At 46.2% G+C, this 18312-nt stretch overlaps 3 protein-coding genes across 3 annotated transcripts; all 3 read left to right on the forward strand.

The window, feature by feature from the left end:
- Positions 1–13221: 13221 nt before the first annotated feature.
- Positions 13222–14204, forward strand: PHALS_14706 (uncharacterized protein). Its single transcript, XM_036407573.1, has one exon. It carries the CDS (start codon positions 13411–13413, stop codon positions 13609–13611), a length of 201 nt encoding a protein of 66 aa, XP_036263265.1. The 5' UTR covers positions 13222–13410; the 3' UTR covers positions 13612–14204.
- Positions 14203–17598, forward strand: PHALS_13573 (fimbrin-like protein; the record flags this gene model as incomplete). Its single annotated transcript, XM_024729357.1, has 3 exons — positions 14203–14593; positions 14923–14942; positions 15016–17598. The coding sequence occupies 3 exons, from the start codon at positions 14203–14205 to the stop codon at positions 17596–17598; spliced, it is 2994 nt and encodes a 997-aa protein (XP_024579743.1).
- Positions 17599–17758: 160 nt separating this feature from the next.
- PHALS_13574 (timeless-interacting protein) lies at positions 17759–18244 on the forward strand (the record flags this gene model as incomplete). The annotated part of the gene is made up of 1 exon (XM_024729360.1): positions 17759–18244. The coding sequence occupies one exon, from the start codon at positions 17759–17761 to the stop codon at positions 18242–18244; it is 486 nt and encodes a 161-aa protein (XP_024579744.1).
- Positions 18245–18312: the final 68 nt, after the last annotated feature.

Genomic DNA, 18312 nt, shown 5'->3' on the forward strand with positions numbered 1-18312 from the left:
AGAAGATTAGGAGCTTTTTGAGTGCTGGGTGCAGCGCAATCTGAGACCACACCAGCTCAAGGCCATAGCTTGAGCCCAGCTCATGACCCTCCGGCCTCCAGGACTACTGCCGAGAATAGCGGGGCGCACGACAACGCGAAGCGTCATGATCTTCCTAATCATAAGCATCCACGACGTCTGGCCAGTCTTGCCGTAGAGGTTCCTCAAACTTCCATGATAACTCGAAGTTTGGGTATCTCCGTACCTTTACAAGATATTGGGCTCGACCCCTTCGATGACATCGACCCACAAGGTGTTCCACGAGGTAGATGAAGTCACCATTCTCATCAAGACAAGACGTCGGCGGGCGGTGACGACTTGGTATATCACCGTCCGGTGACTAGCGATGCTCTTCAAGCGTTGGATGACAAAGTCCGTCATCATCGGCACTCTGCCAAACATCTTGCCGAGGTTTCCTACCGCTGTGCACAAGACCTCGAGGACTTAAAGCACCTTGTGCACCGACTGCCTCACGTTGAGGATTATCGTGCTCTATCAGAGTGGCTCCTAGCCGTCGAACAGACGAATACGTCATTTCGTGCGACGTTAGAGCGCCTTGCGCCGTTGGAAACGATAGACCATTACACTCCGTGATCAGGACCAGTTGCTAATTCAGCTTATGGGTAGCCAAGACCCTTTGGGCGACCCGGCGCCAATTTTTCCGCGTTGACATGCGCCGGATCCCGGTACGGTTTAAGCGAGCCCACATAAAACACCGGGTGGGTGAGCATCCTTCTCGGAAGGTTCAGCGTGTATGCAAGGCCTCGTTTGGCAACGCCCATGAAAGGTCCAACAAACCGTGAAAGAAGCTTTGTATCAAAGACTGCAAAGATTGCATGTGTAGAAGAAAAATAACATTTAATAAAATCAGGTACCCGACCTTAAAGTGTTCCACATTTCTTCTTGAAGATCTTTTAACGAACTTTGGCGGTGAGACTGTAATGCAATTGCTTCCACTTAATAAGTTTGCGTCATAATTGCATCCATGCCTCGATCGTCTGTTTCAATCCAAAAAATAGCTGATTTAAGCTCGGGTTCCATTGACACCGCCAAGAATTGGCTTTGCTTTTTAGTGAAGGGGAGTGTCGATCAATTTTGAGCTGCTGATATCAACCCGACTACATTAACTAGCAAAATTAGTTGAGATCTAGTGTAACGCTATTGCTTGTAACAGGCTCTGCGAACGCAACACTACACTGTCAGATCCAAACGAAACACACACGAATGTGTATTGGAAAGAAGTATTATCAAATTTGATTAGCCTACCTACTTATGCAGTATCTAATCTTTAAAATATGGCTACTTTATGACCACGCTTCATCAGACCATTCACGGTCGTGAAAAAAATAGTAAATAATTTATACACTTGAAATACCAAGGAGAATGCGACCACATTCTTAGTTCTACGTGGACTTGCGCAAAATTTACCCTGATCCTACTCTTACGAGCCAGTCGAATGTAAAGAGCTCTATTGTACACAGAGCAGCGTCGCGACCATCCTATGTAGCCAAACCACCCATCTTTAGAGCAGCAACACTTTTTCGAGCCACTGAGGGCGTCTCAAGCCACGAAGTATAATGGCAAAGCTCAGAGAGCATACCCGAGATCTGACTCATCACACTTTTGAGCGCACACCGAGGTTTTACGATAGAGTCGTCATGCCTCCAAAGCCGTAAGGGTCCGCAAGAGCCACCTGCGGCTTCTTTGACCTCTGCTTGCACATAAAGAATAAGAGGTGGAATATTTTCTCGTGAGACGTTTGGCGAGTCGGCGAATACATAAGACTGTTTACAGTTTCTCATGAGTTGGAAAGGAGGCCCTCATTCAAATTCTTGCTACAATTATGAAATTTTACTTCTACATGAGGCGCTCAAGCCCACAACAGGGTTCTTTCCCACTTCTTAGAGGATGTCATGTAACGGCTTGACGCAATCGTGGCCTTTTCTACATTGGGAAGGGTCAGATTTGCCCGTTGCAGCACGATTCCCCATGAGTGTATCGACCGACTTTATGGTGAGTATGACCTTAGCTTGGTAGCTGTTATAGCTGTCGCTTGAAACTGAGCAGGTTTGGGGATAACAGGAGCGAAAGGGTATACATTTTTACCTCGATGCCGGGGTCATGCTTTGCTCTTCACAAAGTCAAGCAGAAGTCGATGCTCCAGCCGAACACCCGATTCACTGAATCTATCTTGTAAAGCTTCAATCTGTTGAGAATGCGCCTTTCTGCCTCCAATTCGCGAACTATATATATTGCTCTCGGGTATTTTACCAGCCGAAATTCCCCAAGGTACACCCTGGTTCCCCTATCACTGCTGTTTCAAGCGCCTGCGGTACTCTTGAGGAGTGCTGACCTGTGAGGATAGAGAGAGCACGCCGTGCGACTTTCTTACGTTCACTCTGCGCTGGATGCTGCAAGCAAATGTGCGCCTAGGGTCCACTCCAGCACGACAAGCAACTCTAGCCGATTTAAAAATTTTAAGCTGACGTGTCCCTTGTACTTGCATTAGAGCAAGCTGGGCTCCCTGGTGAAGATCAATCTATCTGGCAACGAGCTTGATATCGCTGTGAGCTTCACAGCGGAGTGTCGCAACAACTTCAATGCTAATAAAGGGCACAGAGTACGTAAATCTTGCAGCAGGGAGGCTAAGCGCTTTGCTTCATGGCGAATGGCTAGGCCGTGAGTTGTCGGTTGACGGCGAACTTTTCTGGATAGCACTAATTGAGCTACTACATTTCCTTTAATCAGAAAGCGAATTTCTTTGAGAGCGTCAGTCGCATGAACCACAAATTCTAAAAGCTCGTCGAGGCATTCGTTGGGTACTTTGAGGAGATTTACCAGTGCGAATATGGTAGGCACGAATAAATGCTGAAGGTGGTTTTCAGATGCAGTGGTTGGTCACTGAGCATTCCCTTTGTTACAGTATTATGAAAGATATGAAATGCAAATTTCCGTGTGGTCCATATACCTGAGTTGTGTAGATTACAAAAAAGTATTGTTATCGTGCACCGTACACGTTGATACATGTGGATTACATACATTGTACGACCTTCACATTGCACTCTCACGATATTGTGGCGTACGCACTATCAGAATATAGGGATCTATGAAGATGATGGGACTCTGTCAGAGAGAAGTATGTTATACACGATAATGCTAGCCGCATTGTCGAGTAGAGGGACAGTTTGACTATGAGCTATGGTAAAATGTATTCCTTGAGTATTGGCTGAAAAATAATTAATCCTGCTAAATGTTTCTTTAAGATAGTTAAAGAACCTAAAATTTCTCTGCTTCATCCATCTGCATATTCTTTCTGCATGTCTTGGCTTTCAGCCAACGCATCGCGAACGTGTCGTAGGACACTCAGTCCGGTAGACAGGAAGTCATCGGCTTCTTTACTGGCAGTAAGGGGGCTGACATCAGCTAGCTCCCATTGAAGCGTGGATCTCTATCATAGACAATTGACTCCGGGAGTGCATGTTGTCGAAAGGCACGATCGGAAAACAGCATCACTGTATCACACCGTTAATGGTGTCCGGTACTGCCGCACGATGAATCATCTTGTTCAAACAATCCACAAAGACCACCACATCTGTGTTGCCCGCCGAGTCCTTCGGCAGCCAAACACAAAGTCCATACTTTTTGACTGCCAACACCCGTAAGGTACCGGTAAACTGACCGGCGGCACCGCCGCATTCGGAGATTATTTCATCTTCTGACACGTCTCACATGTGCGCACATAGGTGCTCGTCTATTTACACCGCTTGGACAACCAATAGTGGCTACTCACAGAGATGTTTGTCTTCTCAAGACCGAGATGACCACTGAGTGGGGTGCCATGGGCCTCATTGAGGATACGGTATTTCAAATCCGCATCTTGAGGAACCACAATATGTGGTGTATCCGTTGAATCAGTGCTATCATACAGCAAACCAATATTCAACGAATATTGGTGTAATCGTGAGCGGAAACGCGCCGACAAATATTAGTCCGAGTTTCCAAATTTCTTGTTCCCGAGAGCCTGTAGCAGCGCTACACAATGCTTGTCATCCCCGTATGCGGTGTGGATCAAATCCGCCTCTGACGACGTCACCGTCGTGACATGAGCAAGTTCATAGCCCGGTCTGCGATACAATGCATCAGCCAAAGCATTCTGCTTTCCTGTTTTATTCTTCACCTCAATCTCTTTTCTGCTAAGAATAAGAGCCACCTGGCCATCCTCTGCGAAAGGCGAGGCGACTGAGTCACAGTGCGTAATGACGCACGATAGTGTAGATCACAAACGGCATTGAACCAAGCAGGTGCTTGCTGAACTTGACAAGTGCACACTTCATCGCGAATAATTTCTTGTCGTGGACTGAGTAGTTCCTCTCCGCAGCCTTAAGCTGGTGAGATTCGAACGCGATCTTCTGATCTTGCCCCTCGGCGTCTGCTTGCAGCAGTACACAACCCATGGCAAAGTCTGAAGCGTCACAGACGACGCCAAAAGGACGATCGGGGTCTGACAACGCCAGTATTGCTGCATGAAGGAGGCTATCTTTGACCCCGTCAAACGCCTTTCGATCCTCGGTGTCCCAACACCATTCCACATCCTTTTTAAGGAGATTCGACAATGATCGTGCCATTTCCACATAATTTGCGTTATAATTGTGCAAGTAGTTGGCGACACCAAGCCATTTGCGCAAGTCTATTAGGTTCTTTTGAGCCGGCCAGTCCACAAAATGGCCTTGACCCTAGCAGAATCCGCTCGAAGGCCATGCTTCCTAATGAAGCACCCTTACGCGGCGAAGATGCATTCGTCGCCATTAGCATACAGCTCATTCGTGCACATGAACTCAATCACTGCTCTTAAATGGACGATGTGGTTTTCCTCATCTATCCTCCCGTGCTTCGCACGACTGTGGACGAAGATGATGTCGAAGTATGTCTGTGCATACGCCCGATGGGTCCTGAACAACTGCGTCACAAGACAATTGAATGTTGCTAGTGCATTTGACAACCCTTAGGCATCACCTACCACTCGCAGAGAATCCCGCTCTAAATACTAAACGCTGTCAGCGGAATATCACTCGCTCTCGTGAGTAATCGGTAAAAACCATCGACCAAGTCGAGTGCGCTGTACTTTGTAGAGCTAACCATATTGTTCTGAAGAACATCTTTTCTAGGATTCGGCGTCTGTGATGGCAGCGTTAAGCTTATAGTATACGCCACATACCATCTGGCTTCCGGACACAAAACATGGGTGTCGAATGGGGAGACATACTCTCACGCACCATTCATCCGTCGTGCTTCGCACGCAAAAAGGCGTTTACGACGTCACACTGCTCCTTGGGCAGAGGCCATTGGCGCGTTACGCAGTATTTGGCTCCCGGATCCAGGTCAATCTCTTGACGCACACCTCGGTCCAGAGGTAGGACCGACGGCGGGTCTTTGGAGACGACGTCTTGAAATTCCATATATAAAGGAATAGTACGGGTCCAAAGGATCCTTCAGGATCGACGACCCACTTCGTACGTTCTGCACCCTCTTCGTGTACTCCAGGACAGCTTCATCCAGAAGCTAGGACGGTTAATTTTCTCGTTCGGTCTGATAATGACCACCTCGGCTAAGTCGCCTGCCTTTAAGGGACCACCAAATCCTTCAGATGACATCTCGTCTAGCTCAAGAAGTGCATCCACCGCGTGAATAGCCTCGAGGGTGACGTCGCCGTCCTCCTTTCCTGTCATATCGTTTACTATGGTGCATAGCTGTGCGTTTTCGTCTACGGTAGACACAAACTGGGTCAGGATCGACGCCCTGTGTCTTTTAGATAATATAAGGCATCGCAATGTCCTCTCAATGGAGGTTTTATGTCTCATCGAGACCAGTGGGAACACGCACTCGACGTCTTTCTGTGTCCCCACTTCCTGCTCCATCGGAGCCTTGATGCTATTCACAACATCTGCCGAAGAGCTGCTATTTCCGCAGTCTTCATTCAGTGGGTTACATGCCTCTCCATGCGCTTCAGAAGGGCCTTGCCCTTGGTGCCTCAGACCTCGTCCAACCATGCCGCTCTTGGCATACAGCAATTGCTTCGTAAGGTGAGCAGTGCTCAGTGGGTTACGTGTCGCTGCACGTGCATTACTTGGACCTTGCCCTCGATGCCTCGGCCCTTGTCCGACCATGCCACTCTTGGCATGCAGCGACTGCTTTGTAATGTGTGCAGTGCATAATGGGTTACCTGCCACTCCACGTTCAGCCAGCAAGTCACGCTCGGGACTCCTGTCCAACTCACTTTGGGTGTTTGACAACTCGGATACTCCAATATCCAGCACATTGGCCGTCCCGATCCAGTGCCCGCGCCGGTAGCGCTTCTGTTTTCTAGCAGAGGTGGGTTCATGACTCACCAAAGATCCACCAGCAGAGATGCGCGTAGCGCTCAAGGTCTTTGACCTCCAATTAATCCAAGCCTCATGGTGTTCCAACCATCCCATACGAAGGATAAGGCCATACCTTGCATTTAAGTTTAAGACTAAGCAGCGTTTCACGCTATCAATATCAAGGATCTTGACACCGAGGTCCACAGGGACCCTCGGTACAGTGACACCATGCCCCGCTGCTAAGCGAACAGTGAAGGTGTCACTCAATTGCGCTTTCAGCGCCTCAGCATACAGCTGACTTCCTTCGATTGTGGAGCGTCGAGCATAATTGCACGACGCACCAGAACCGATAAGGATCTTCCATGGCTTTTCAAAGCACTTCACGGTCGCTTTCACGACCAGCAAGCCCGGCTTGCACACACGTTCCGTACGTAGCTCTTCGGAGCTGGGCTGTGCTGCCCTATACCTCTTTGAGGCACAACACGGCTGTATCCACAGACAAAACACCGTCGGCTGTTTATACACTGCCCGGCGACTTGGAGCTCTCCCTCCTATTTCTCAGCATAGCTGAATCCATTAGCCCAGGCCCGCTCGACGAGCTCCGAGGATGCACATTTCAACCAAGTCGTGTCGACTTAAAGTTGATTTTGGCATTCAATACCACATTCACTGCTTCTTCAAAAGTGGACGGATGCACACGGAAGACTTTTATTCTGGCACGCCAGTGCGGAGGCCCTCCATAAAGACGGTCACTGCGACCGCCTCAGGGATAGAATCTGCTGCCATCCCGGCAATGAGAGTTCTTAGCTCTTGGACAAAGTCTACCAACTCCTTCTTGCCCTATCGGGCAGAAGGAAACGCTACCAGACGCGATATGCCTGATTAGCGGCGAGATCACCCGCGAAAACTGACGCTACAGCTCTTTCCAGAAGGGGAAGCCGCTTCGACCGAAGCACCATACGTTATTGCCCATTCTTGCGCTCGGCCCCCGATCTTGGAGATAGCTAGCGCCACGCGCTGCTGCTCATTCTAAAGCATGACGGATATCATAACCATCTCGGCCTCTCTCACCCAGAAAAGAAAATTCTTTCCATCCTTACCCTTGAAGGTCTTTAAATCTCACCATGTGCGGCCTGTTTCGGAAGGAATCGTACGTCGTCAACGGTGGCGTCATGGACGCAGTCGAAGCTGACAGCTTCTGCCGTAGGTGTCTAACAGATCATTTTCATGGCTCGAAAACGCCTCTAGGCGCTCGTTTATCGCCTCGGAATCTTGCGAAGCTAGTTGCTCCAGTCCCTTGTGCCCAGCAGGGACATCAGCTTATTATGTCCGTCCTGCGTGCCCTAGTGCAAATAGGAGTAGTCCTCGATCCTCACAGAGGATCAGTCGTAACGACTCAGGCGTAGATTAACAACAGGTGCTAACGGGGCTGCCGAAGCTCTTTGCTTAGAGGAAGCTAAGCTCATATTACTATAGTAATTAGGAAATCCTAAGGCTTTAGATATTGGCGGCTCTGCCGCAACTGAAGCAGTGAAATACAATTACAATTTTTAACAGATGAGTTGACTTACCTTGGCTAAGGTTTGCAATACCCTTGGAGGCAGCGGATTGCGATCCGCTGTAGATGCATTTCTACTGGCAATCCTGCCGCGTCGTGGCTTCTTGTTAGAGTGTAGCCACGTCAACTTGTGTAATCTGCACCTATGTACGGTCACACCATCCTGTGCGACCCTCCCGTTCATACAAGGGTACGTGTAATCCCGTTAGGAGTTGGTTTTTTTGTATGAAGAAACACATAATTAATTAATGTAAAGGAGACATATGGTTGCAATCGTCATTAAAGGAATCTAAGCGGCACTATCTCCTTAATGTTGCAACCCGTTAGATTCGATGTCACTTCTACTCTGCGAACAGTCACTGATTACATCCTTTAGAAAAATTTGACACCTGATGAAGCAGCGGGGCACGTACTCTGTAATGGTACATAGATGCATATAGGACTGAACCACTACCTTGATGAAGTTCAGTGATCTAATACAGCTTGTAACAGAATCACGTGTTGCGCTACTTGTACGATTGTACCTTATTGTAATATATACAGATACACCAAAATTGGATAGTTTAGTACACAAAACTGCAATACTGATCCCATTTCAGGTTGACTATAGCTAAAACCTGCATATGGATCCTTATAGAATTTGTCTGGGAGGCTGGAACGGGTGACAAAAAGGTCTATCCCTCACCAAAAGAATTTCGTGATTGATGATGTCGGGGGCGGCAACAATTAACATTAAGCCCGCGGGATATTAGATGTCATGAATTGGCTCTAAGCAAAACTGTGCTGGGCCATACCTATGAAGAGATCATATCATCAAATCGCGATGTCTCGTTTAGAACGACAAAAATTCCCCGCGTTCAATCACCAAATTATATCAGTATTTGGCATCTTAATTTTTTAAAAGCTAAAATCATTCAGTTACATGGACGTTCTCGATTCTGCTCTTAGGCTGAGCAAACTAATCTCTGTGTATCTTTTAGCACGGACGTTTTGAACTGAAGTTGTTCAATGCAAAACTTACAGCAAATTTGATACTACTTGATAGCGCTTGTATCTACTCCAACGCCCGAAGCATATAGTTTCTGTGTCATCTGTGTGGGTAAAAAACATTTTTGTCAAGCTGCCTTTCCTGGGACAAATACCACTCTCGGCACAATACGCCATTGTACCTTCTTCCGGACCGACTCAACTAGGGGTTGTCTTGTCACTACCAGTTCTCAAAATAAGGTTACTGTGTTAAGCGCATAACCCTTTGGGCACAGGCACTAAATTAGAGTTGATTTCACTATGCACGGAGAGCTTTGAGTCAATGAGGTCGTGTAATCAACGGACAGAGTTGGGGTTCGTACGCTCTACCTAGGCCACAGGATCACGGTGTTTCGTTCAACCCTCTGTTCGCGGATGGTTAGGCGCTGACATACCCAATATGATTCCAAGCACGCTGAACAATGTTCGCCGAAACTTTGCCGTAATGCACGACTTTCAAATCGATACTATGACCATCGGCAAGTCTTGTTGGTGAAAACTTTTGTCGAGGAACAGCATTGCTGATTTCCACTGGTCACAATAGCAATGAAAAGGTGCGAGATGGCCTATCGTGCTCAGACGATCCATAAAGGCCACAATGCTTGTATTACCGGACGCGTCGTTGAGGAACCAAAATTCAACTTCATACTGATAGGCAGCCGACTTTATGCCAAAACAGCAAGCTGGCCGATGTTGCCGAGGCACGAGGCAAAAAAAAGGTTCGCCTGCAGACACATTTCCCGCGTGCGCACATATGTGCTTACCACCTTATACATCTAAGCCCACCAATACATATCACTTACGAAGCGGTATGTCTCTTCCTCCAAGGTGGCCATCCAAGGGCGTATCATGTGCGTCGTTCAGTATTTTGAAATTGACGTCCAGATCATGAATTGTCACTATCAAGTAGGTCAGTTGTGTGATACAGCAAGCCTTGGTGTGAGGTATAGCAGTGCAGGCGTGCAGCCGTGATGTGGCATGATCAGCTGCGACACCAGACAATAGACATTTGCTGGCGCATTTTACGGTCTCTGCGGCATTACGAGTCTTTTAGAGCATTCCGCACAAACTACAAGGGAGAAGTATTGCTTTCTCTCATAAGTACTTAGTAACAGGTCAGGAGCAGAACAAAATGCAGCCGACCATGCTCTTCTGCGGTACATCCTCTCAAAATTGGCTTTCGCGCCGGAGTTATGGCTAAATTAACTTATCAAAAGCATGTTGCTTGCCGTTTGACTTTGGTGCCTTCATCGCCGTACATCCCATTATTTATCATAACAGAGAGAGCTTGTGTCGGAAGTAGTTTATAAGCTGATTTTTAACTTCTGCGACTACCCGGGTACTTCAAATATAGCCCCAGGACCAGCAACGTGTCACTCTGCGAAGGTCTGATAACCTCAATTTAATGGTCAATGTGACACACGATACTTTGACTAATGTCCTCATTGCAAGCCCCACAAGTTTTATATTTATAAATTGTCATCTTTAAGTCCTCAGCTTACTGCCTATTGATTTCAACAGTTGTGCGTCGTAATCAATTGCACGTCATTACTAAGACTTTCGGGACCTCCTCGGTTTGTCGGATCCCGAAGTGCTGATGTAAAGAATCAGCAGATTGAGCTATGACCTCATCTCATTTTAAAATTATAGCTCCTTCAGAATGGGGTCCTGTTGGTCGCGACCTCACGGGGTTCGATAGAGCCTAGTTCTACCGAATCTCGCCTACTATAATAGAGGATTAACTACAAGAGATTTGTCGAATGACACTGCTACATAACCCAAACTTTGTACACTCCGTTTAGAGAGAAGCGAACAAATGTGTGATATTACCACAGATAAAACATCCGCGAGTATTGCGGCGCTATTCCTCAGCTCGGAGACTGTTTGCTTGATTTTAGCATCTCGAAAGTCCATTTCCGCAAGCACTTGGATATTTCTCCTCCTGCTCCGACCCGCTCTCGATATACGGAAGTTGTACTTTGCATTAAATTTGACATCCATCGCTTCTCGAAAAGGACAGATGGGCATGGGGTCTCGGTGCGCATCGCACCTGCTCGATAAGCTTCAATGACGATGGGAAACGTCGCAACCGCTAAAATTGGGCCTGCCACCATTATGGCGATAATAATTTGCAACTCTTGAACATACCCGCATATCTCAACGATCGGCGAGAAATGAAACGCTTGATTATGCGGTACAAACACGTGCGAAAATTTGTCGTTATCATTCCAACCAAGTTGAGAATGTCGCTTATTCAGATGGTCCACACGTAAATGCCCATCATCTGGCGCGAACGTTTGGTGTGTAGATGCTAGCGCGACGAGCTGTTGTTCAATCTCGATCATAGCCGACCCAATAACCAATTTCAACCCCTTTCATTCAAAATGAACCGCCACTGCGCTCGAAACTTTAGACACATAACATAAGCGGCCTAACGATGGGTGCTGTTTGCACCCCACCGACGCGTTTTTGGTGTTGAAGAGCATTATCAGAGCTGGAGAGACCGTCGATAGGCACTAGCTTATTTATCGCGTCCAATTTTTCCAAGTATTAACTAGCTCTTGTCTCATCTTCATAAATATATACATTCTTCCACGACGCGGTCGTCGGGTTGACTTCAAGTGTTATTAACTGCAACGTGGTCGCCGCGCACATTACCAAGAAAAAGCTTTGGCTCAGACAGTCTGCGTTTTCAAAGCGCAACGGTTAAGTTCGTACGCTTCATCCAGGAGCAGAACCAAGAGCATTCAAAAAAACTGAGTACGATGTTTGCTCTTTTTTTCAAAGGCAAATAATATCAAAAACTGATTTTTCCTTAAACGATATGTTACTTACTTATAGCAAAAACTATCTTCACTGCTTGACGCCAGACTAACAGCCCGCCATACGACGGACCTCTCCATAACGCACCTCTTTCATCTTCTTTAGTGGTACCTAGAAATTTCACAACTACTCAAAAGTAAGATATGTACATGAATAAAATTGTAGAGGTTGCATACACAATAGTATGGCCTACACTCCGTTACACGTTGATTCGAGCTTGCTTCTGTGCAACCCTGTTGCAAGTACTTAGTTATTTGATAGGCTTTTGGCTCCGCAACTGGGTGGAGCGAACGAATCTTATCTGTTTGCATTAGCTATCGCGGACTCGTAAAGTCACAGTTCTTTCTATGCGAGGTGCACGGTAAGCCCATTGCACTTCAAGAGCTGAAAAGCACAGTTGTAACGATATTACTTCAAAAAAGTATTTGTCTCTCTAATCAGTGTATTTAGCCTTTACAGCCAGTCATATTCTTGTTTCATGAAAAAAACGAAATGCACCCCTTCAAAGACTTAGAACTCTTGACAAAATCGGCAATGCATGCTGTAATCTTCGTAAGCGGAACACATTGAATGACAACCGTTAAAAAGCGCTTCCGAAATGACTATCAGGATCTGAAAGGGACACTTCGTACTAAATCCAATATTTCTTAGCAATTACACGACCATCAACAATCATACCAATCCATGTCGGTGCTTATCATATAATACAAGCTTTCGCCACCAAAGCACTGCGACTCACACAGTAGTTTTTTTAAATCATGAAGCCCACGGACAGGCTTTCTTTGAAATTGCGCGAGATGCCTGAAACCAGAAAGGGTCTGAAACAGATATAGCTGCGTCATGGATTGTATCAGTCTGTAGTTTGTAGTTCTGGCAAATGCTTAAGCTCGACGGTGATCTTCACTCATTGCACTCAGAAGAACACACACGGCGAATCCGAGCCCTTCCTATGGCTCAAATATATACAGCCATACATACCGGCATTTATAGAGGCACAAGAGCTGGTCTTCATCAAGTTTGACAGCATACATCCCGAGGCTTATTCAAGAGCTAAAAAAGATCACGAAAACCGTCCCGATCTGCACCTGGTCTTTTCAAGCAGAAGTTGATCGCATCTGGCATGGTAATCAGCATTACTTAAAGATCCTTGAGGGCATCGAAGAGCGTTCAGGGATTCACCGGATCGCAGTCCTTAGATTGCACAAGTTGTAGGTATAGAGCAAACGAGGCTTTTGGAAATAGCATTGGCATCTGCTTCGAATATATTGTAATCTGAAATGAAAACAGCTAGCGCTGCTGTGACATTAATTACCTCTTCTTATATTCGTTCACGAAGGTTATCGATTTACCAGCTCTGTACGTCATTAGAATTACATACCAAATCTAATTTATGTGCTGCTTCAAACAATAATAATACGAAACTCCTTATTCATTGAGGGAACTCTTACAGATTGAGATGGGTGGATACGGGAGGAGACCAGACAAAACATCAAGATACTTCTGTTAATATAAGCTCGTGGGTTCCGTAGACGGGGATGTAATAAACGAGCAAATTGTCAATGTTGGTATCACGAGAAAGACTTAGAAATGTTGCGATAGCAAATAATGCTAGGGAACGAAATGTACATTAGCGGCTTTACTTTTGTGGTGTTCGGGTGTAGAATTCGCATTGAAGTGCATTTTAGCTCGATGCTCACATATCTGGTGAACACATTTGCGTCAGAAGCGAATGTGAAATCAAAACTCCAGTATAACAAGAAACCAAAAAGTCCGAGCATCGCATCAGTCCGTCACCATTATTTTTGACCATCAGCATGTTGTGAACATCACGGTGAGCTTAGATTTAGAAGACAGCCCAACGAGCAGCATGAATTGAGACCAGAGATAAAATAGCATCACAAAGGGTTTGTACTGTAGGTTTTCAAGTTTAGCCCACGATCTGTAGCATTAAGGTAAGCATTTACGTTTCAGAAAATAAGTAAAGTCGAAAACCCTTCGTGCACCTAAAACCTCAAATTTGGATCCAGACAGAAGGACTAACGGTCGCACAGCTTTTTCAATGACCACAGAGCGGCGTCTGCGGCTCACATATACAATCAGTTTAATGGAAGAATTTATGCCGCCGCCTAACTTGCATTAACAAAGTCTTCCTATATGACAAATGCCTCAGCAATGACGCTTGCTAGTTACGCCTGGAACGATCCTAATTGCCGGAATAAACTCCATCTGTTGGTACGCCAGGGTGACAAAAAGTTAACCCATGCGAGTTTTGTGCTGTGAATTCTTGAAGAATGAAGAACATTCACGCGCATTTGAACCCGGGTACATCGTGGCATGAATTTGAGTCACGCTTATTGTGTTGTATTTCCCAATTTGCTTTCTTCGAGTTGCATCACCATGATGAAGTTATTTCCACTAGTCGTGTCCGTGCTCATTGCATTGTTAACATGTACACTTGTTTTATCGGAAGAGTGCACATCAGACGAACTTGCTAATATTGGCAGCATCTACTCTTCAGCCATGACAGATGCATGTCCAGACATGAACTCGGCTGCTGGCGACATGTCCGCCAGCTACTGCACACCGGATTGTATTGCGTTCATTACTGATGCTCTAGACAAGCTGCCGGACTGCTCCACAAGCGGCGTCAATATCAAAGCGGCAGTGCAAGCTACTATTGACTACTGTGAAGCTGGAAAAGCTGACACCTCGAACGTCTTAACGGGCTCTTTATCTACCTCCTCAAACGCTAATGCCTCTAACAGTAACGAGGTTAAAGCCGACCCAAGTCCGTCAACGACAGAGAAATCTATGGCCTCGACGACAAAACATTCCATTTCGAGCGTCATAGTTAAAATAGCTGTACTTATCGTAGCGGCTGCTTTGTAAATAATGCATTATGCTTTAATTGAACCGCTGTGTATTTTGTGTGGATCGTTTTTTTTAGATAAAACACAGTAATCCCCTCTCAAAGTTGTTATGCCGATTACTCATCGCTTTCAGTGGTCCCCCTAAGAGGTCATTGTCACACAAAATACAGCACGCAAGAAAGCGGCATCCCAAGACACGTCGTCTTCTCGCTACGCTGTTCTCTATTCTGCCTCCTCCCTCACCTAGTTATCTACGCTCAATTTTTGGTTTGACTGATATTTTGTGAGTCTTTCACAATATAATACGATGAGTTACCAAGTGTCGTCGGTGTTCTTACAGAAATTCTCTCCTAAGGAGATTCATGAACTCAAGCGAGTGTTTAAAGAGCACGACAATGACTACGCTGCTGCTGTTTCTGTTAATGAACTACCTACAGTGCTACAAAAGCTGGGCGAGAACGTGACACCAAACCAAACAAATGTTATGTTGCAGCAGATAAAGTTGGAAAGACCCGACCAGATCTCATTTCACGAGTTTTTAGAGCTGCTTTATGACTTTCGCAATGGAGCCATTGCGCTAGATCCGGTACTACTCATGGAGCATGCTTCGGTAACCCCCACGCCTAAGGTTGCGCCTGTTCCGGTGCCTGTAGCATCGTCTGGATTTGTGGAAACGACACCAGTTTTCGCCAATCGGAAGACAAGTGCTTCAGTAACGGAGCCAACTTACCAGACACCCACATTTGTACAAAAAGCGCAGTGGCCACCTACCGGAACGCCTTCAACTCCGACGTCGTCTTCGGCCCCCGTTGTACACAAACCACAATGGTCATCAACTGGTACGCAAGGCGCGTCTTGGGGACATACGCCATCATCAGCATCACAAATGGCACCACCAATCACTGTACCTTCGACAAAGGCACAATGGCCTCCTGTGTCGGAACCTTCCACACCTCCTGCACCTGTCAGGACCGGGAAATGGTCATCTCCTAATGGCGATAAGAGTACAATAACGTCGCAGTGGCCACCAAGAGCAACTTCGCCAAGTGTAACCAAGCCGCAATGGCCACCAACATCCGATGTAGCATCGAAAAGCTCCGTTACTGGTAAAGATTCGCCTACAATCGTTTCCCCAAAACCTCAATGGCCTCCTAGTGCGTCATCTATCACTGTATCGCCGAAATCTCCTTCCGACGCTCCAAAACGTGCCCAATGGCCGCCTGCGTCATCCAGTCCAGTCCCACCACCGGTCGTTCGCACACCGCCCATTTCGCCAGCAACAGAATTTGTCGGTAAAACTGTTGACGCACACACATTAAATGTTCTGCAACGTCGTGCCAGTGCAGCAGCGCAATACAACTCGACAATTCATGAAGTTAAGGGTACAGCTGGAGGTGTCCACTCGTACTCAGAAGAAGAAACTGTTGCATTTACTGAACACATTAATAATGTCCTGCATGCAGACAATGATGTGGCATCGTTGATGCCAATTGGAGTGGATGGAGGTCTCTTCCGAGCGGTATGCGACGGTGTGCTGCTGTGCAAGCTCATAAATGCTGCTGTTCCCGAAACTATTGATGAACGTGCGCTAAATTTTGTTAAACGAACCAAAGAGCTCAATGTGTATCAAAAGACGGAGAATCAGAACTTGTGTATCAATGCAGCCAAAACAATTGGCTGCAGTGTCGTGAATATTGGACCAGATGATTTGATTGAAGGCAAACCCATTCTTGTATTAGGAATAGTCTGGCAAATTATCAAAATTCAACTCACGTCGACAATTAACCTGAAAAACCACCCAGAACTCATGCGGCTTTTATTGGACGGCGAAACGCTAGAGGCATTTATGAAACTTCCTCCCGATCAGATTTTGCTGCGGTGGATGAATTATCACTTAAAAGCTGCGGGTCATCCGAAGAAAGTGACAAATTTCAGTACAGACGTTCAGGATGCGAGTGCGTATAGTGTTCTGTTGCATCATATTGCACCTCAACATTGTGACTTGTGTAACGAATCGATTCCAGAGGAACGTGCAGCTCATGTGATTCAAAATGCACGTCGTTTAAAGGTTGAGACATTTATCAAACCACGAGATATCACAAGTGGAAACCCTAAATTGAACATGTCGTTTGTGGCTCAGCTGTTCAATACATGTCCAGCGTTGGATGTGATTGAAGAGGAGAGAAAACAATTGGAAGAAATTTTGTATGATGACGTTGGTGACACACGTGAAGAGCGTGTCTTCCGAATGTGGATTAACTCGCTGGCGATTGATGATGTGTACATCAACCACTTGTACTCGGATTTAAGTGACGGTATGAAGTTGCTTAAGGTGTTGGACAAGATTCAGAAGGGAATTGTTGCATGGAATAAGGTCAATATGGTGGCACCTAATAAATTTAAACAGGTGGAAAACTGCAATTATTGCGTCGTGCTCGGCAAACAATTAAAATTTTCGCTTGTTAATGTTGGAGGAGCGGATATTTTTGAAGGCGCAAAGAAGATGATTTTGTCGATCGTGTGGCAAAGTATGCGGTACCAACAGCTTAAGATTCTGAGTGAGCTTGCAGCTGGTCGTGGTGAAATTACCGACAAAGACATAATTGCGTGGGCAAACAACAAGGTACGTCAGAATGGAAGGGTACAAGGCAACATTGTGTCATTTCGGGATCCATCTTTGGCCGATGGACTTTACTTGCTTGACTTGGTCCATGCTGTAGAGCCACGTGCTGTGAATTGGGACATGGTTTTGCAGGACAAGGCGGACGACGCGAAGGCCAGCAATGCTAAGTATGCTATCAGCTGTGCTCAAAAGATCGGGGCTACGGTATTCTTGACTTTCGAGGATATTGTGGAAGTTAAGCCCAAAATGATGATGACATTCGTGGCCAGTCTTATGCTTGTAGATCATCAGCGCTCATAGGTTGCCGTGATTACGTGCTAAAGTACAGATAAAAAATACGCTTGGAATTTTAGGTATCTAACCATTTGTTTGAAAGTTAGTCTGACTCAAAATACTGTCGATAGTGATATAATTCTTAGCTATATAGTTTATCTGAAGAATTATTCCTTCGAATTTTATCATGGCTTCTCGTGGGTGGGAGCGCGATGTAGATCTCCACCAGCGCAACGACGACCGCAGATCATCCGTTGATGTTCCTTCACCTACAGAAGGTGAAAGAGACGTTGATGGGGGCGTGACAGCGCCCGTTGGGACCCAAAAGCGGCAGCGCAACCTGTTACGCGAGTCGCATTTGATCTCCGCCGAGGGTTTCCAAAAGGTGCATCGCACGTTTCCATACCAAGTCTCAGCTGATGTCTCAGGCCGTGAGGCCCAGGCACTGGCGTCGCTGGTGAAGATGTACAAACAATGGGCTTTTGATCTGTATCCAGGTCTGAATTTTGAAGATTTTGTGGAGCGGACAGAAACGTTAGGCAAGGGACGTCAGGTGCAAGCCCTCATGATGGAGTTAAGGGAGAAGGAGAGATTAAAGTATCTGAAAACGATTATAGATCAAGATGAGAAGGATGAAAAGGCTGATAGCGAAGGCGAGGAGGCGATGCTATAGTTGCTTGTTATATAGGATTATTTAACTCTATAGACTTAACATTTTTGGTTTTTTGCTTTAAAAATCTG

The sequence above is a fragment of the Plasmopara halstedii genome, assembly GCF_900000015.1.
Source record: "Plasmopara halstedii genome assembly, contig: Scaffold_671, whole genome shotgun sequence".
Taxonomy (NCBI): Eukaryota; Oomycota; class Peronosporomycetes; order Peronosporales; family Peronosporaceae; genus Plasmopara; species Plasmopara halstedii.

Bases quoted from the DNA above. Each gene is read 5' to 3' on its own strand.
- PHALS_14706 (XM_036407573.1), top strand. From the start codon at position 13,411: ATGCTAGGGAACGAAATGTACATTAGCGGCTTTACTTTTGTGGTGTTC.